The sequence below is a fragment of the Osmerus mordax genome, chromosome 20, assembly GCF_038355195.1.
Source record: "Osmerus mordax isolate fOsmMor3 chromosome 20, fOsmMor3.pri, whole genome shotgun sequence".
Taxonomy (NCBI): domain Eukaryota; kingdom Metazoa; phylum Chordata; class Actinopteri; order Osmeriformes; family Osmeridae; genus Osmerus; species Osmerus mordax.
In genome coordinates, this window is record NC_090069.1 from 10,699,574 (window position 1) to 10,719,217 (window position 19,644).

At 41.4% G+C, this 19,644-nt stretch overlaps 1 protein-coding gene across 1 annotated transcript in view; it reads right to left on the reverse strand.

The window, feature by feature from the left end:
• brinp1 (bone morphogenetic protein/retinoic acid inducible neural-specific 1) overlaps positions 1 to 19,644 on the reverse strand; it is a 267,761-nt gene that overhangs the window by 48,214 nt on the left and 199,903 nt on the right. The window contains exon 6 of the mRNA XM_067258344.1: positions 1,866 to 2,102. Coding sequence (XP_067114445.1) covers positions 1,866 to 2,102 — 237 coding nt within the window. The remainder of the gene's footprint in view (positions 1 to 1,865; positions 2,103 to 19,644) is intronic.

Genomic DNA, 19,644 nt, shown 5'->3' on the forward strand with positions numbered 1-19,644 from the left:
TTACATTACACTAGACTGTGTCAGTAAGCAACATAATTTTTCTTATGCGTAGACTACATGCGGCAATCCTTACAAAACATGACAACATTTTCATTGTCAAACACAAGCCATTCCCGACCCGTCAGCCATTTGGCATTAACGCTACATGTTCTTTTCTTTGTTTCTCTAGTGCTATCAATATCCTCATCCCCTGCCTCGTTCCTCTTCTCGCCCCCAGAAGTTTGTCCTAACCACCGCCGCATTAAGTTAACCTTTTACTTTACTTTACTACTCTAGCTCTTATTACCTCCTATGATCCGCTATGCTTCGTTTTACTTCTTCCTTGTGTTTTCTGGTAGACGCTCCGTTCGTTTCCACGGTTTCTCGCGCCGGCTTCACTTCAACTGCGCGCAGCCAATGGGCATATAAAACGTTATCACGTAGCATTACGGCACAGTGTTCATGGGAAACTTAGGAAGTACTGCCAGGGGGATAAATGACCGAGAACCATGCCGAGAACAGAGCCTTATGTATCATTCATCTAATGCCTCATGTATCACCGGCCAAACTGGCTAGTGAGTTTTTATTAACACCCGCCAAAATGAATTTTAACCCGCATTTGGCAGGTTGGCGGGTGTTAATTTAGAACCCTGTATATAATGGTAAATATCTTTTCACACATATGCCTTATATTATCTTTTTCATGCAATATACACATTGTTCATATTTTTCATTTCAGATTTGATTTCACTTGATCCAAAGCCAACCATTTCTGATCTTTCTGAGCTAAGTCTTACATGTAATTGAAATTGGAGAAAGCTTTGAATTAACTATTGTTTTCTTGTCGTTCAACAAAATCAAGTGTTAAAAGCTCTTAGCGTAAAGCACCCCATGTAAGTAGTGTAGAAGTCTATACTGTATTATAGATATACATCTCTTCTTGTAAAGAAAGTGATACATGTCCTCTCTATGATAAGGTATTTGTAGTTCTCAAAGTCCTTAGGAATGGATCATGTCATATAACTTGTGAAGCAGTCTTTGCGTGGAAATGGTTACATCCCTGTTGCGAAGGACTGATGGTTTTGCCCCCTTAGGCTGTGCACGTGAACAGCCCCTTTCGCTGCTGTTGGGTCATGCCGTTAGTGCATGCACCCCTTATGGCAGTTTTGGGGATGCTCGCGCTGACGATACCCAGTGGCGGGAATGGCGCGAGTAGTGGACTGCCTTGTTTCTGGTGCGGACATTAGTTTATTGAGGAGAGTAAAACAATGTTGTATTGTGTGCGTTCATATACATGTAAGTATTTCTGATGCTTCTTGTTATGTCTAGTTATGTCATTATGAGTCTGTGTTTGTTGATACGGTATTGTAGCAGTTAAATGTGTTTTCTGATGCCGGAGTGGTGGTTACTGTAGCAATGCTATGTAATCGTTGTTAGCCAGCAAGCGACATGTTTACTCGCGCTGTTTTAGCGGCTGGTATGTCTACGTGGAACAACAGACAGTATAGACAGTAGTGTCACTGCAGTAACGTTGTTACAAGAATGTTATAATAATATGGCTATTATTGATGTGAGGTATTCACTAGCAATATATGTTGAGATGCCTATTATTGTATTATGCTAATTATCCGTTGTATGCTGTTTCTTTACAGAACCACACACACACACACACAGACACACACACAAAACACACCCTTAAAGGCAAATCTAACCAACACCATTCCTCTCAACTTTACAATAAAAAAACAACTTTGGAACAGTACATCATCTCCGGCATTTTAATCAGATGCACCACAGTGGCTTCTAAGCATTACTGACCAGAGAACATAGTCTCCACAACAATCCCTCAAGACACACTGAAGTAGGCCAGATAAACGTTTAATTACCTGACTTCTCAAAGTCCTTGTAAGACGTGGCCCAGGTTTCAGCCATCCCAATCAAAGTGTTCTCCATAATCTGGATGTCGGTGATAGGACAGTTGCACTGGGGGTACTCCTCCGTGCATTGGCAAATGCACTGGCTTTTCTGGCACACATACTCTCCCTCGCCATTACACATGATGTAGCTGAGAGCCGATTGAACAAACTTCTCTTGCAGGTACTCAGGGAAGATGACCTGGAGTCCTGCAGGAACATAGAGGCATATTTAGATGTGTTACAGTTTTTCACAATTGTTAACACACGTTTCTAAAAACAAAGTCTTTCTCAAAACTGCACACACAAAACTGAAACCCTCACACACAAAATGCTAAACCTGACACTCCCTTTGCAAGATGACTCTTTGCCATCAAGTCTCTTAACTGTTCACAAAATGGAACATATTTTCAAATGACACACACATACCATTTATTGAGTACACACAACTAAGAATTTGTCTGCACACTACCAAGCACTATCATTTACAGCACACTGAAGTGCAAAATTGAAAACCAAATTATAGAAATGGAACACACCATATGAATGACAATGACTCTGGAGAATGAGCCATTTCTGCTTTTGTAAAATGTCTGTGTAGGCCTACTTTTTTCTTAGTCAAACATAAAACAGCACACAAATATGCAGCAAAAAAAGTTTTATTTTGGTACACACAGAGAACAGTACAGTACTGTAAACCGGCAAGCTCAACCCCTCCGCGGCTTCACAAAAAAGATGAATTAGGCATCATGCCTCCAGTTCCTGTATGGCCAGAGGGCCTCATCCACACTCCTTGATGCGGTCTGTGTTCCATTTGAGGGAAACTGTACACCTGTTTAATCCGCATGGCATTCCTGCGAAGAATACGGTCCAATGTAGAAAGGCTGACGGTCTGGACGTTCCTGAATGTAGCATGGTCAGCCAGGATCCTAGTTTGTATTTGTCTAGTGTATTTGTTCTAGTCTTGAGAAGTGTGTGCAACAACTGAACATTGTGATAGTGTTTTGACAACAAGGTGATGTGTAATTGACATCAGAGTGTTAAGAAGGAAAGTCAGAGTCTAATGCAGATAAGAGTGTGAAGTAGTGCCAAATTGGATCGAGCGATTGGTACATGAAGTGAAGGTTGTGCAAATTGTGCCGAATTTGCGCTTTTTGTGTGTTAACAAATGAGAAAAACTGTAAAAGGATTATTATATTTCCATGACTACATCAACACACTCATTCTTAGTATTCTCAGTCTTAGTATGAAATAGGACTTTGGTGACAGTGCAGAATACATGCAGGTAGATGTAAAATAACTGCATGAAATACAATTAAAACACAATTACATAACATAATACAAATTACTAATACTAAGAGAAGAGAAGTACAGGAATTCCAACAACAACAAAATGCATATGTAAATTGCACTGGAATTTGGGTTTCCCATTTCGCCACCTCATGGAAAAAGGGGCAAGGTCAAAATTGCATGTTGAAGAAATTGGTGGATTCAACCAGGTGGGGAGCGCAATATTAGCTGTCTGTGGTGCTGAAATATTGCCAGTGGTGCTGAACACTGGATACAGGGACAGGAGTGTGAGTCAGAGCAATATTAAAACGCTGATTACTTTTTTTCTGTCTGCCTGTACCAGACAACAGCAAGATTACAACTACGGGACAGAGAAGGGCACTATTTATGTATTAGCTGTTGCAGTCCCACTACTTTTTTGTAGTGCTTTCCATAATTGTCTTTATAGTGAGGAGGTCTGTCATTAACCACTGATCCATTAACAATAATAAAGATGACAAATAATGATTACTATATTAATTTTATATTGTTTTGAATGTTCTGAATATAATAAACCATTTTTGATAGATACCCTGCTATATTAGCTCATGAGAACATGACCTTGGGTCATGTCCAGGAGAGACATTTATGAATTATGTTGCTTGTATCATTGATAAACTGTCATTATGCTGTTTGCTAAAGCTTGATTATGCCTGCATAGCCATAAGTTAGTTAATTTGTAGGATGTGACTGGGAAATGTTTTTGACACTAGATTGTAGGTCAGAAGTCACAATGTTACCAAAGTGTATAGTGCCAGGCAACTTTGAACATTGTTACAAGGAAAATAGGAGGAACGTCAAGGCCATTTCTAGGAGCCCTATCTAAAGATCAAACAAAATCTTTCTAGCACCATGCTTCTTTCTGTGCTTGCGAAGCTATGTGGATTGTCACCCCCCTGACGTTTCTAGTGAGAGTAAAACCTCCCATATTGTGATAATATTTAACTGTCTTTCATTCCTGTATTCATTGTCCAGTCTTCTGAGATGCTCAACTTGAGTGTATCCGACACCCGCACCTTACATATATGTAATAAATACTTAGATTTTTATCTTGAACTTGTAATTGGCAACTGACTTCATTGACTTGGTACTTTCACAGCAATTGGATAAAAAGAGACCTCTTCAATAGCTCTTATCAATTGTGTTGTTTTTTTTTCTCATCAAACTACACTATAGAGTGGAATAGGGACCTTTGATCATCAACTGTGCAGATATACTTTCAGTGTAATTGGAGACATATCTGTTGTTGGCTGAGTGCTTCAGATGTGTTCAAGCTGTTTAGTCAAGTTGGTGATTGCTAGTGTTGAATGCATGTCGCCATGGGGCACTTCACAGCAGTGGTAGTGAAGAGCTCAGCTGGTGGGATTTTTATACTCACACCATGTCTTGACTGGATGCGAGCGTATGACTGTCGCGTAGCATCAGACACTCTCGGTCCACACTGAATCCTTAAAATTCACTTCTGTTACATCATGTACACTAAACACATTACTATGACTTCATGTGCTACAGAGCTTTTAATGCAAGCAACTGAAAATAAATAGAAACAGGGCGTCCGACAAAAAGTTCAGCAAAACCATTGCGTCGTGCCGTGCAGCATTGCGTCGCTCTTGTCCAGTTAGGACATTCCAACAAAAAACAAGGCAATCAAACTCTAAAACAGTTATCTGTAAAAGTATATCTATACCGCTGTATATATCTCATGTCCACTTTTCATGTAAAAAAATGTAAGACGGATTTACAATAATAATAATTAAACTAGAGAGGGTACAATTTCAGTGGAAATTGTAGGGTGTGCTTGCTTGCGTCGGTTGCAGATGGGTCTGTTTAATAACACATTTTTACAACTGATACTTCTGTATATTTTATATAAAAATGTCTACTTATTATTTATTAAGATTGCATGGATTTAAAAGCATACATGTGTTGCTGCTCATTTACAATTCAAAATACAAAAAAGTGAATTGTAGAATAAAACGGTTGTCTTCTCATTTCCCCACCTGCAAGAGGGAATAGTGATAAGCTATAGCAGCCTCAGTTGAAAAGTTGTATCAAACGAAGATATTGGGCTCATATTGCATTAATTCATTAAAAAAAACTTTGAAACAAGCTGAACACCCTTAACAAGCTATCCTAAGTACCAACATAGTCACAGTAGTAGATGGAATCGGGATTGAAACAGTAGCCTCCCATCTGCTAACTGAAAATATGCCCCCCAAAAAACGTAAATAAGCTTGACATTTTTGTAGAGGGAAATGTCTAATTCAAAAGAAGTTTGCTGGAAGCGATCATTGTCAGTAACAATGCCAAATTAGACCATTTGATCTCAGTCTAGAGCCCTGAACGGTGGAGAAGTAGCCTGGTCCTAACCAGACTCTCGTACATTTCATTTGTACAGAGAGTCTGGGCTCGCTCCATTGACAAGCGTTAACTTCCTTGAAGGCGGGTACTCTGTTGAAGTTTAAAACTATTGGATCTGCCCAGAGCCACTCTTGATCTGCCATAACCAATCGCTAGCGTTTGCCTTAGCCAACTCCTTCACGACTAACGGAGCTAGCTTGGAAAATCAAACGAATCCCGTGGGGATCAAAGATTGTTCTTGTTCCGGCTTTAAATTCTTGATATTCGGCAGCGTTGCCACAACGGACCGAATGGCTTCGCTCGCATCTTTCTCCGCCGCCATTACGGAACTGCAACACAAACTAGCACACAACATCATCGTCATTGTTCTCAGCCACTCCCTATGTTCGCTGATTGGACAGGTAGAACATTTACCGGAGACATCTGACTTATGTACCTCATGCCCAGACCTAGTACAGAAGCAAAAGCTAAATTGAGCGGAAGTACGTAGGAGGGCAGAGCCAGGCTAGTGAAGAAGCTGACCTCGGTAAATTGTGCTACGAGCAAGCTAGCTAGCCTAGCTGCTGTTGCTAGCCATAATACACTGAGGGGATTGTTTGAATGTGTCGGAAATTAAAAACATTTATTTTGACATCAAGTTTAGGCTGTGCATTGAAAACAGCGACACACCAAACAAGCTTGAGTTTAAATAAATTATTTAATGTGACATTACGTACTGCACATACAAGTCTTGAGTTGCTTACGTATGATGCTGCCAGTACTGTGCGCAACAGTCTTACTAGTACATCTATGCACGTCATATTTATGAGTCGTTACTAACGTGTGCTGATGTTGTGACGTTAGACTTGCACTGATTCCCTTTGCCGACAAAAGACACTTCTTGCCACAAAAACTTAATTCAAACCTAAACAGTGCAACGGATCGTAAATCCCAATAGAAACAACGCAATCGTGACCAAGACGAACCTTTTGACACAGGTGTTGTCTATGTAGCGCAAATATTGAGGGATCTTTAGGGGGGCAAAAATAATAAATAATATACATGTGAGAGCACAGAGGTTGTGCTCGCCGAAGGCGTGAGCACACCCAATTACATTTATTAATTATTTGATTGATGCACTCATTAGCTAGCAGGTTTCCAGGAAAGGACAAATTACAGTATTCAAAATACAGTTATGAAAAGACAAATCACCTGACCATAGAGCTGACCTTGCCAGGTCAGCTCTATGGCTATGACATATAAACATCAAGACACTTAAAGCACATTGGATGACAAAGTGGTTGTGAAACCATGAACTTGCCTCTTTCAATCTGTCATTCATTTCTTTGTTACGTTTGTTGTCTAGCCCTTCAATCATTCAGCAACATTTTATTTATTATAAAGGATGTTGCGGGTTAGATCGCAGTTGGTCTATAAATGCATAGCCGGCATTATCAACATTCTATATTGTCGGCTGACAATGATCACTTTTTGTCTCCAGTCAAAAGTAGTTTAGCAACCCGGCAAAGGGAGTTCTGGGTTAGCGGGTCATCCTGTCAGTAGCATATTTTACATTTACATTTAGTCATTTAGCAGACGCTCTTATCCAGAGCAACTTACAGTAAGTACAGGGACATTCTCCCCGAGGCAAGTAGGGTGAAGTGCCTTGCCCAAGGACACAACGTCATTTTTGCACGGCCGGGAATTGAACCAACAACCTTCTGACTAATAGCCCGACTCCCTAACCGCTCAGCCATCTGACATACAGGGACATCATAAACATTCAAGGGAATGATAGATCCAGTTATCCAGGCAAAACAGTTATTGTTCTTTTTTTCTAATTAGGCTACTCATCATTGGTGGAGCTTATGACTGTTGTGTTCACACTTGTAGTTTGGATCTCTTGGTCCGTACCAAAACATTTAATTATAGCCTACAGTTAGTCCTTGTTCGCTAACAGAGCAATCGCATCAAAGTTTGTTTTCATCTAACCAAACTTGCCAAGTGTGAACACACCCTTAGATGCAGACTATTTTATTTAACACTGGAATTTACAACTGTCCTGTGAGGCTACATTTCCCCCAGTGCAAATGCTAAGGAGATGCTCTGTGAATTATAGGACCATCAGTGAACTTCTCTAATCCGCCTTCACCTCAGTTACTAAAACCAAATCTCTGTTATGCTATTCCACGCATACAGACTGCTCGTCAGACGCTCAAAACCGGTTTTGAAGCAAGTGGCTCATCTCTAAAATTGTGTAGGCTACTGGTCGGCACTGCACTGTCTTGTCCAGCATATTGTCCTGTTGCACACGTTTGCACGTGCACTGTAAACATGTGTAGGTCTTATTTAGTCCTATGTAGTAGTCATGTATTTCTTTGATGTTTTATGCAGTACCATGGTTCTGGAGGAACGTTGTTTCGTGGCGATGGAGGGGGAAAGATAAAAAGATAAAAAAAGAGAGATGAGAAAAGGCAGAGAGAGAGAAAGATGTATGATGAGTGCAAGAGACTGAGGGCCTCATGTACGTACATTCGCAAACGTAGCGTTATTAGCGTCATGGCCAACCCGCAGATCGCGCACACTGTAATACTTCAGTTTACGTCGTATTTACGAAACCTGCAGGTCATCGGGTAATCAGCGCCTTTCTCCGCACACTATACCGTACATTGCCAGCATTTAAACGCGCAATTGAATGGGCCTCCTTCTCTCTTTCTATCATGGATCAGCCACCAAAGTCAAAACAGCGATGACTGTTTGAAATGATCCTGATGCCAATATTTGATTTCTTCCAGTAACTGTAATATTGCATGGCTGCTTAATTTGTAACGCGTAATAATTTTGTGTTCACTCAACTCAAAAAGTGTGATCCTATCCTTTTGCTTATATCTTTGTCTTGCTCGGGTTATGGCTGCCATTTCACCAGGAGGCATATGCGCATCCTGGTTTACGCCTGCTTATAACAGGCAGAGAATTTTCACTGCAATATAGAGGTGCGCTTTCACAGGCGGTTTTTGTACATTCCGCAGAATACATAATTAGGCGCATTTTACGCATCCCCTCCCATCTCTTTAAGGGAAACTCCCACTTTCCCCTTGACCCTCCCGTGAATGCATATGAATGACACGGAAAAGCGCAATTTGCCATTGTCAGTTCCGGCGGTCTGCGCTTTTACCTCAGTGCGGCATGTTTGTACATACCTCGCCATGCTTTTACGCGCAAATTGCAAAACAAATACGCCTGAAGTGGGTGCAAAAGCGTTAGTACAGGAGGCCCTGAGAAACACAAAGAGCAGTAGAAAGAGAAACTGAATGGGTGCTGAATACTGAATAATGTCCTAAAGCTTCTGTAAGCAGCAGAGAAGCTGATTTATGGGACTGCTGGAAACTCACTCCTGATTGACCACCTCCAATTGAGAGTTGACACTGAGGTCAGGGGGAGAAGATTTCATCAGGTAGGAAGGCCTTGCAGAGACATAGGGAGGTGAAATAAAGGCTGCAGTCATTCATCTTGAAAATGATCCAATATTATCAGTTATATGGTTCCCAAATTAATGTTCTTTTACAGATAGGATAATTTCACAAGTCATTCGTGTGAGATAGAGTCGCTGAAACGTTCAGTAAGGTGGTAGGCAAGCAGAGTCAGCAGACTCTTCAATACAAGAAAAAAAGAAACATAAGCAAAATAAACCAAAATAATTAACAGAATTAAATCATAATAACTCAAACAAAAGTTACCTGGTTGTGGCAGCACAACCTTCCCCCCAGTAAAGCAAACCTTCACTGTCGTTATAGGGTGGGTCCCCTACATCTAGCCATCTTCAGACCGCCCAAACCAAGATGAAGGTGATCTCACATCGTCACATTTCGTATCAGGCGAAACTGATTGAGCAGTTCGATCTGGCACACTATTATTAGGCATTAGTGGCAGCAACTGCATGCTCTCCAAATCACATGAACTCGCTAGGGTTTAATGAAATGCCGAATTTGTCTTGTGGTATCTTGTAAAATGTGTCTTGTAAATCTTGTAAAACTGACGGTGCATGTCCACTACAGCGACGCAATGTGATGCTTTCCATTCATTTTCAATGGAGCCAGGCAAATCACTTGCGTGGTACATTGTGGGTAGCGATGCGATTCTAGCGATTCGAGTTGAGATTTTCGAAACTTTCTGTAAATGAGGAGCGATTTTCGCGAGCGATACCAAATAGGCTTGTTGTTTTGTTGGTCATGGTAAACATTTCTAGCTTTCACAGTATCAAGATGGAGGACAAACTGATCGTCTGTGTGGCTGCATTCCCAGCCCTGTTTGATACGTCTGTATTCGTACAGAGATGTTAACAAAAATAAATTGGCATGGCGCAGTGATGCCGATATTGTTGGTGCTCCTGGTTGAGTTTTTGTGCTGTAATTCTGTCTCCTAACAAAACGTAACTGTGCTATGCAGTGTGTCCCGATGGCATACTGTAACATCTAATCTTTAACCCTGAATACTAAAAAAATATCATGCTACATATAGCAAGTAGGAGTGCAACAATTCAACAAGCCCACGGTTTGGTTCGGTTTTTTGGGGTCACGGTTTCGGTTTTGGTTCGGTATTGTTTAGCAAATTAGGGGGAAGAAAAAAACATCACCATTTCAGTATTTTCTCTATATTTTCGGTGTATTTTCTGTATATCCGGCTAAGTGGGAGGTCCCGCAGCGCAGAAGGGAGGTGGATCTGGCGACTCAAAACGGGGGTTGGAGGAAACCGGAAAACCGAACACAAAAAAATACACTGCCTACATAGCTTCTCTGACAAAAAAAAACTGCTTGTACATCAGGGCAATGTACATTTTAATTTCAGAACATGCACTGCATGGGTTTGAAATGTTAAAAATAAACACAGCAACAATCGTTTTTACAAGCAGCAATTATCCATTGGATTCAATTAACCAAAAAACGCTGGATGAGACAAACAGTCCATCATGTGACCATGACCATGTAAACAGCACAGGCTACTTGTGGGACTTATTTGAAAATGTTAAGCACATTTTGTTGTCTTTTTGACATTTTTTCCTCTGAGGGAAACAAGGCTAACAGCTAGCCTACTCAACCAGCACAAGCACAAGCGCACTTGAAGTGCCTCCCCCTCTGTCTTAACCTGAAAATTCACCTCAAAACGAATCGAAAATGCAAACACAAGATTTTTGTGAAACTTCAATGGGGGATAAAGACTAACAAGACATCTAACAACATTGAACACTACACACAAAGTTTTTTTTTTTTTTATCATTTAGGCAAATCATTTTCCATAGTGACAAAAGGTGCCTTATCCAATAAAAAAGGTTCTGGAATAGCCCTAGTTAGCATACTTTACACGTGCCTGGCTTCATATGATTTGCCTCTCCAACAGTGTTGCCAACTCCTCAGTAAGGAAAGTAGTGGTGCTGCGCGAGGCTATAGTGAGACTGAATGCCTGTGAGTGCTTTGGGATGTCGGAGGAGCTCACGGCAGCACCCGCTGCTCGTTGAGGACAGTACTGCGATCCGTGCTTTCATGTCAGAGTCTCTAATACACCAGCAAGTCTCCAACAACATAAAAGTCTCCAGGAGGGTTTGGAAAGATCGCCAGATATAGCGAGAAAGTCGTTAAGTTGGCAACACTGCTCTGCGGGTGTTCGGTTGTGTTTATAAAAAAAACACACAAAAAACACGCGGTTACATGTAAAACTGAACCGTGGGTAGTGTGTTAAACGGTTCTTTTTTTTCGTTTCGGTTTTGCACCCCTAATAGCTAATGTATTGGATTTATTGCATCATGTGTGTAAAAGTTGTTTCATCGATATTGTGAGACTGCGTTGCACGCTATTAGTGACGTTCGCGTCCGATCACGTACTGTAACATTTATTCTTTCACTCTGATTAAAAATACAGCAAAAAAAGAGCCAGAAGTGTGTATAGTAGATAACATCATGCTAAATCTAGCCAGCATATCAGATTTTTGTTAATGTGTGTAAGAGTTGTATTTTGATCGATATTGAGAGTAAGTAAACCCAAATCTGCGCACTTTGCCATGACGTTATAGGAACTACAACAGTGACTTTAGAGAACTACAACTCTGCATTCATCTGTCTGACACGACCCCGAGCGTGGTTCACTGTGGGAAGACAAACGTTTTGCGTTGCTGTAGTGGACACGAACCGTAAGAAAACAGCTGACATGGTGACAGACAGGAGGAGAGTTAGAGAGCAAAGGAGAGGGGACAAAGAATGGCTGTGTGTGCTTAAAGAGATGTCAAACACATGTTGCTTTTCTAATAGTCTTCTTATCAATTCCCAATAAGTTTATCATCAAAAACATCTTAATGAATTTACATGTTAGTTTTTTCCCCCCTATCCAAATATTAACAACATATCCTCCCATAAATGTATATTTCAAGTCATATCATCGACTGAAGTCATCAAATAGTGGTCTCTGGGCACTGGCATAATTTGCATACTGATTTAGACTTAAATCACACATTAAACATGGTCTGGAACCTCAGTTACAGCACTGGTTTGTGCATCACAGGCCTGGACAGGAGAGAGCATTGTCAGGATCCACGAACACTGGATGCACATCTTTATTTGAACTGATACAGACTATTCTTTACTTTACCGCTCTGACCAACATGCCTGGTATTACCTCTTTAATTAGTTGACTTCTGTTTGTTTGTGGGATGATGATATTTGCATGTTGAAACCGGTCAAGACCTAGGTTACATGTTCGAGTGCAAGCAAGGCCTGTCGTTAAGATGTGCATTTTGCTATTCAAACTGTGTATGCTATAGCCTATATGGTTAGTCGTTCATTGTAGATTGTTTTTGAGTCCCAGTTCACGACCACCTTTGTTATATTTAGCTGACTTTCGGTTTAGTTGACCTCAACGGTTCAATTTGTTAGTATTTACTACTGGGTTGAAATTGAATCTTTTGTGGCTGACAAAAGCCTTTGATCCATACCGGTCGGATCAAAGTAAGAATACCTGGTTCATTTACAGTTTGGATATTTTTTTTCTTCATATTGTTTATTTATTTTGTTTCATTCTTGTTTAGATTGTGTTACCAGGGAATCTTGTGGTGAAATGTAATGTCTTTGTCACATTATGGGAAAAGCACACAGGTGTCTTTTGATATTATTTTGGATATGTCTGTAAGTGAATGTGGTTGGTCAACTGGCTTGACAGGGATTGCTTTGAGAGCAGCACAATACATCGGGTGAATTACTTATTATTGTGTGAACTGTGATGGGTTGAATGCAAATCATAAACAGACTAGTGTCTGGACTCCTTACACTGTCGAACAATTGACATGGTTCTACAAGACACACATCTGTTTAGCAAAGACTTCAGTCGTATGGCTACAAAGTTTTACCACACTATTGCATCTTTTCAGCTACCTCAAAAAGCAAAGGAGTAGCCATCCTTTGTAGATGCAACCTAAAAAAGTGCTGGACATATGGGCGGACACTGCAGGTAGAGTAATGGTTTCCAAAGTAGAAATGTATCGGAGAAAGGTAGTTCCCATCTCTGCTTATGCCCTGAACAAATTAGATGAGGACTTAAGATATGCTAACACAACAGATGTTACAACTGAATACTCATTTATAGTAGGAGCGGTTATGAATGCCGTATGGCATACAAATGAACGATCAAGTTCAATCGCCTTCAAAGATCAGGATCTGGCTATTGCTACTCTGCTATCTTGGGCCAAGAGTCTCTGGCTTGTAGACATATGGCGGTCTTTTACCCTACAATGAAGGATGATTCCTTTTCCTCAGCCAGGCACAAATTGTTCTCAAGGATAGATTCTGTTTTTTCTTCTCCACAACTTTGATAATGTCATTTTACTTCCTATTGCTCTCTCAGATCACAAAGGGGTATTCTGTTGTCACACGAGATGCATATATAACCATGATATTAGATGGTGCTTCAACTACACCTTGTTAGGTGACAAATACAAATCACAATTTCTCTCAACTAGAAGGCATTCTTAATTTCAATACAGGCTCAGTTGAGGACCCCAGAATATTATGGGATGTGGAGACAGGTTTCATAAGCAGCAACATCACTTGGGTTTTCTTCAAATTCATGCAAGGCTAGGTTATTCAAACTTTAGAGGCAGACTTTGCCAGACTAGGCAACATTTTACTAGACCATTACTCCACACAGATATAATCTCAACGTGAACTTACTAGGAAGGAAATAAATTATATCTTAAAACAATGCTCAGAATTTCAAATTAACAGGACTAGGCAGAGATCTTACTTTCATGGGTCTAAACCTAGTCACCTTGTGGCTTAACCCTTGTGCTGCCTTCGGGTCACATGACCCAAAGGTTCATAACGAACCATCGTTGTGTTTATCCAATTTTACCCAATACAAAAACAAATAAAAATAATTTTATTTTAACCTTTGCAATATGGGGGGTCTGAGACAGCCCAACGTTTAAAAGAAAATGCTTCACTTTGTTTTTGTATGCGGTAAAGTTGACGCAATACGACGGTGGGTCACAAATGACTGATGGGTCAAAATGACACGAAGATAACACAAGGGTTAAAAAATCAGGACTACTGAGCCCTTTGCGGATATCGCCTCTGTTAGCTCTTTTGCAGGTGACATCATAACTGAACCCAAGCAAATAAAGGAGTCATTTCACACCTTTTATTTGAACTTATACCAGTCAGAAATTCAGCTGGACAAAAAAGGTGCTTTCTTGGAAAGCTGGATCTGCCACAGCTTGCAGCAGCTGATTCCATGTGTCATGATGATCCAATTTCCTTAAGGGAATTGAAGGAGATAGCATTCGTCATTCAAATAAATAAATCACCAGGATTTGATGGGATGCCTTCTGAGTTTTATGTAGCTTTTTGGGATCAGCTAGACCCATTTCTTCTAGACATGATAAAAAACCTAAATAGTTTTTAATTCATATCTTAAGACTAATGCGAAGGTGCTTGCCTGAAACATTCAGAATCATATGCCAGCACTGACCAATTGTGATCTGGCAGGTTTCATAAAGTCTAGGCTAGCTACTGATGATGTTAAACACCTGCTCCATATAATAAAAACTGCAGTAAACAAAAAAGTCCCAACAGTAGTATTGTTCCTTGATGCAATAAAAGCCTTTAATAGACTTGAATGGTCTTATGGGCTGTCATGGAAAAAATGAGGTAACCCTTCCTTTTACAGTCCCTTAAGTACTAGGTATTTACATAGAAAGTCAAGGGTATGTTATGTGTTTTATTGGGTATTACCGATTGGTACCAAGGTGGTAAATACCTAGATAATTCGAAGTATTTACCCATTAACTAAATACTAACGTGCTGGTCATTACTGGGTATGTTTTGTGTTTTATTGGGTATTACCGATTGGTACCAAGGTGGTAAATACCTAGATAATTCGAAAGTCAACGGGTATGTTATGTGTTTTATTGGGTATTACTGATTGATACCTAGATAATTCGAATATTTACCCATTAACTAAATACTAACGTGCTGGTTCTTACTGGGTAATTTTTACTTGTCCTAATTAGGTAAAGACAGAAGACAAAACGTATTATTTACCTGGAAACTTATAAATATTACCTGGAAACTTATAAATATTACTATTTAAATACTGCCTTCAAACAGGCTAGAGTTACCCCTCTACTCAAAAAACCCTCCCTTAACCCTGCCGTTCTCCAGAACTAAAGACCGGTATCACTGTTACCCTTCCTTTCAAAAACAATTGAACGTGCTGTATCTAACCAACTGTCTAACTTTCTCTCTCAGAACAACCTGCTTGACCCCAACCAATCGGGCTTCAAGACTGGCCACTCCACAGAGACTGCCCTCCTTTCAGTCACCACTGCCCTCCAGTCTGCCAGAGCGGCTTCCAGGTCATCCGTTATCATTCTGCTGGACCTTTCTGCAGCGTTTGATACAGTTAACCACCAGATCCTGCTCGCCAGACTTTCTGAGATGGGCATCACTGGCACTGCACTCCAGTGGATCTCATCCTACCTGTCGGGAAGATCCTACCAGGTTTCCTGGGGAGGCAAACTGTCAGGCCCTCGCCAGCTCTCCACTGGTGTCCCACAGGGCTCCGTCCTTGGACCCCTCCTCTTCTCTCTGTACACCACCTCACTTGGACCAATCATCACCTCCCATGGCTTCTCCTACCACTGCTACGCTGACGACACGCAGCTGTACCTGTCGTTCCCCCCGACCGATCCGGGGATCTCAGCTAGGATTGAGGCCTGCCTCACAGACATCTCCGCCTGGATGACCGAGCACCACCTCCAGCTGAACCTCGCCAAAACAGAACTTCTCATCATCCCGGCTAAACCCTCCATCTCCCACGATCTCTCAATCACCCTGGGATCTGCGACGGTGACCCCTTCATCCTCTGCCAGGAACCTTGGGGTTACCATGGACGACGAGCTCTCCCTCACGGCCCACATTGCTGCGGTCTCCCGGTCGTGTAGATTCACCCTCTACAACATCCGGAAGATCAGGAGATACCTGTCTGAGCACTCCACCCAGCTGCTAGTCCAAGCACTCGTCCTCTCCAAGTTGGACTATTGCAACTCGCTGCTCGCTGGTCTCCCAGCATGTGCAACCCGCCCTCTTCAGAGGATTCAGAACGCGGCGGCCCGCCTGGTCTACAATCTACCCAGACGCTCCCATGTTACCCCGCTCCTCATCTCTCTCCACTGGCTACCTATCATGGCCCGTATCAGATTCAAGACCCTGGTATTGACCTTCCGAGCAGTGAACGGGACTGCACCCGTCTACATCAAGTCTCTCCTGCAGCCTTACACCCCCACCCGTCACCTAAGGTCTTCTTCAGACAACCGCCTGGTAGTCCCACCGCTCAAGACCGCCCGGTCCCAACACAAGCTCTTCTCCTGTCTGGCCCCCCAGTGGTGGAATCAACTCCCCACCTCCATCAGAGACACTGACTGTCTCTCCACCTTCAAGAAAAGGCTCAAGTCGCACTTGTTCCGGGAGTACAACGGTACTTAGGAACGGTTCGCTTGACCCGATGTTAGTTTCCTCAAGGATCACGATGACTCTTGCTTAGAGACTTGTTGCTCTTGTGGTTAGTGGTAACTGATTTAAAATTTTTGTTCTCGCTGTGATATATTGTTTTATTACTGTTGCTTGCTTTTTTCCACAGGTACACTTGCACTTATAGCTGTTCATGTTGTTTAATTGTAACTTGTTTAACTACATGCTCTTATGGTTCTTCCCTTTGGCACTTACTTTGGTTGTTCACAATGTGTGCTTCATGTTTTGGCTACTCGCGATGTTTTTTGGCTATCTTGTTGTTATGATCAGTGACCTATGCACTTTGTAAAGCTCTCTCTTGGAAGTCGCTTTGGATAAAAGCGTCTGCTAAATGAATAAATGTAAATGTAAATGATAGTAAGTTGGTAACTACGGGAGATATATATGGTAAATTATAACGTGTTATTGGGTAAATACCACTGCTACTAAGTAGGTAAAGACGGCCAAGCTCCAGCAGAATTACGAACAAAATACTCTACTATTAACGGTAACAGTCCACGTCTAATGAGAATATAAGATAGTACTTTACAATAAAATACCTTTTCAGATACATTTATCGATGATGGCCTCATTTACTTGGCTGGTATACCTACCTCCGCGGGAAGTTTTCCTCTACTGTCATGGTAAATGTTCTTGGATACTGGGTATGTTCTTGCGCATGTTTGGACTATACGTATTATACGTTCCAAGGCGATACCAGGTAAAACATGGCTATTTACTCAGTAAGTAATCTGAAACTGGACTGTAAAAGGAAGCCGTGTTTGTTTCCATGGTGTTACCAGGCTCTTATACCCTTTGTAAGCGAATACCTACGGTGGCCGACGTGCAAACGCGCTGCAACTTAAGAAAACAAATAGACAAAACACAAGCAAATTAAGAAAACAATTTCATGAATTTGACAACACATGCGCAGCATTCAGCAAACACGCTGCAAATACACACAACACAACCAAATACATAAACGCGTTGCAAAAACGAAAACACGCAAACCAAAAACGCTGCAAATACGTAAACGCGTTGCAAAAACGAAAGCACACAAACCAAAAACGCTGCAAATATGCCAAATAAACGCGTTGCAAAAACGAAAACACGCAAACCAAAAACGCTGCAAATATGTAAACGCGTTGCAAAAACTAAAGCACACAAACCAAAAACGCTGCAAATACATGCGTTGCGAAAACGAAAGCACGCAAACAAAAAACGCTGCATCCAGTTTTCACAACGGAAGTTGACCAGGGGGGTATTCGTCGTAGCTCGCTAAGCGGTTTAGCAAGCTAATTTTCAGGCTAAGATAAAAAACGCCCCTCTTTTTGGTTCGTGGAAGCAACTTTCGATAAATCACCATAGTAACATATCAATTAGCACTAACCTGCTCCAGAGCAGGCTAACGTAAGTGTAGCTGGATAAGCTTGCCACACCCCCGGAAAATAACATGGCAGCTCCCATTTTGAGAGACCCAGTTGACCAAGGAGCTATATTTTAGTTCGATTAGCTTTCCATACCAATAGAGTTCTTCGCGATTGCCAAGATCCTTTATTTCACACGGATGAGTTCTTGTTTGAGCGATATCGATTCAGCGGACAAGGACTCATTTATTTGCAAGACCTTCTCGGGCCGTACATTGCAAATATCACACGCCGCAGCAAGCTTTAGGAAAGTTTTAGGAAATGTCTTATCTGTTGTGCCTGTGCTTTTTATATGTTTCACTGTGGGAGAGTGGGAAACGTCATATCGATTAATTTTTATGTCTTGACATGTGAAGAAATTGACAATAAAGCTACTTGAAACTTTAACTGTGCTTCAGACTCTGCATAGCCTTGAGGTTTTTTGCGTCAGGTATAGGCTTACAGTATAGGCGATGCAGAAAACATTGGCAAAGCCGCAGCATGCGTTGCTGTAAGAAAAGTGTACTTGGCGCTCAACCAGCTGATGAATCAATTCATCATATTCCCTGGCCATGTCCCAGTCAATGAAATCAAAGAGGGATTTACACATAGGCCTACATGCATATACACATATATAGTACATGATATAAACTCAGTAGCCTACATATATCCTCATAAGTGTCTAGACTTAAAAAACAAGGCCAAAGAGTATCTAATTGATACGAATTAAGATACTCTTTGGCCTTGTTTTTATCTAGCCTACTTATTCTGAAAAAGTTGAGATCCATATTTTCGCTTGCAAGATCTCATTCGATTATTAATTTCCATTAAGCCTATACCAGCAGGCACATTTAAAGAAATGTGATCTGATTGATTGGGGTAATGAGGCACTTAAGATGAGCCTATACATTTCCACAAAACCTTCGCATTTAGCTTATCGGCAATTTTTTCCCAAGCTGCTTGTCTTGGTCTGGCAGCGGTGGCGGTGTTTGACTTAGCCATGATAATATGCTTATTGTCTTAGAGACTCATTATAATAGTTTGCTCGGATGGCGAGAATAGCCTATCACCGCTCTCTCTTTCGTCTTTTCCGCCATCATACCGTTAGAAAATCACGGTTTTGGTGATCGACCTTTCCTGCCTTTTGAGGTAGGACGTGCACGTGCAATTTCCCTCATAAGTTTAGCCTGATTGAAATTAACCACATGATTTGGATGCGGATCAACCGTTGACGAACCGATATTTGCTGTTCTCACTCATCTCGCTAATGTTAACGGGCTAAAGGGACAATTGATTAACTTAGCTTCAACCCTTACGACGAACGGGGCCCAGGTCTCTACGGGGAGCGCTAGGTGGAACATCTTGATTTTCGGCCCCACGGAGCGAAAGAGAGAGAGCATATGAGAAGTTTGGACCAACATCGAAGTAAAGAGGCGACATAAAAAGGTTATTTTCATTTTTACATGCGGCCCTCCTCTTTTACAGTTTTTCAAAAGAGCAACATCGATTCTGGTCCCATTTCCAAAACAAACTTCTCGTCTCGTTTTTGCAACGCGTTTATGTATTTGGTTGTGTTGTGTGTATTTGCAGCGCGTTTGCTGAATGCTGCGCATGTGTTGTCAAATTCATG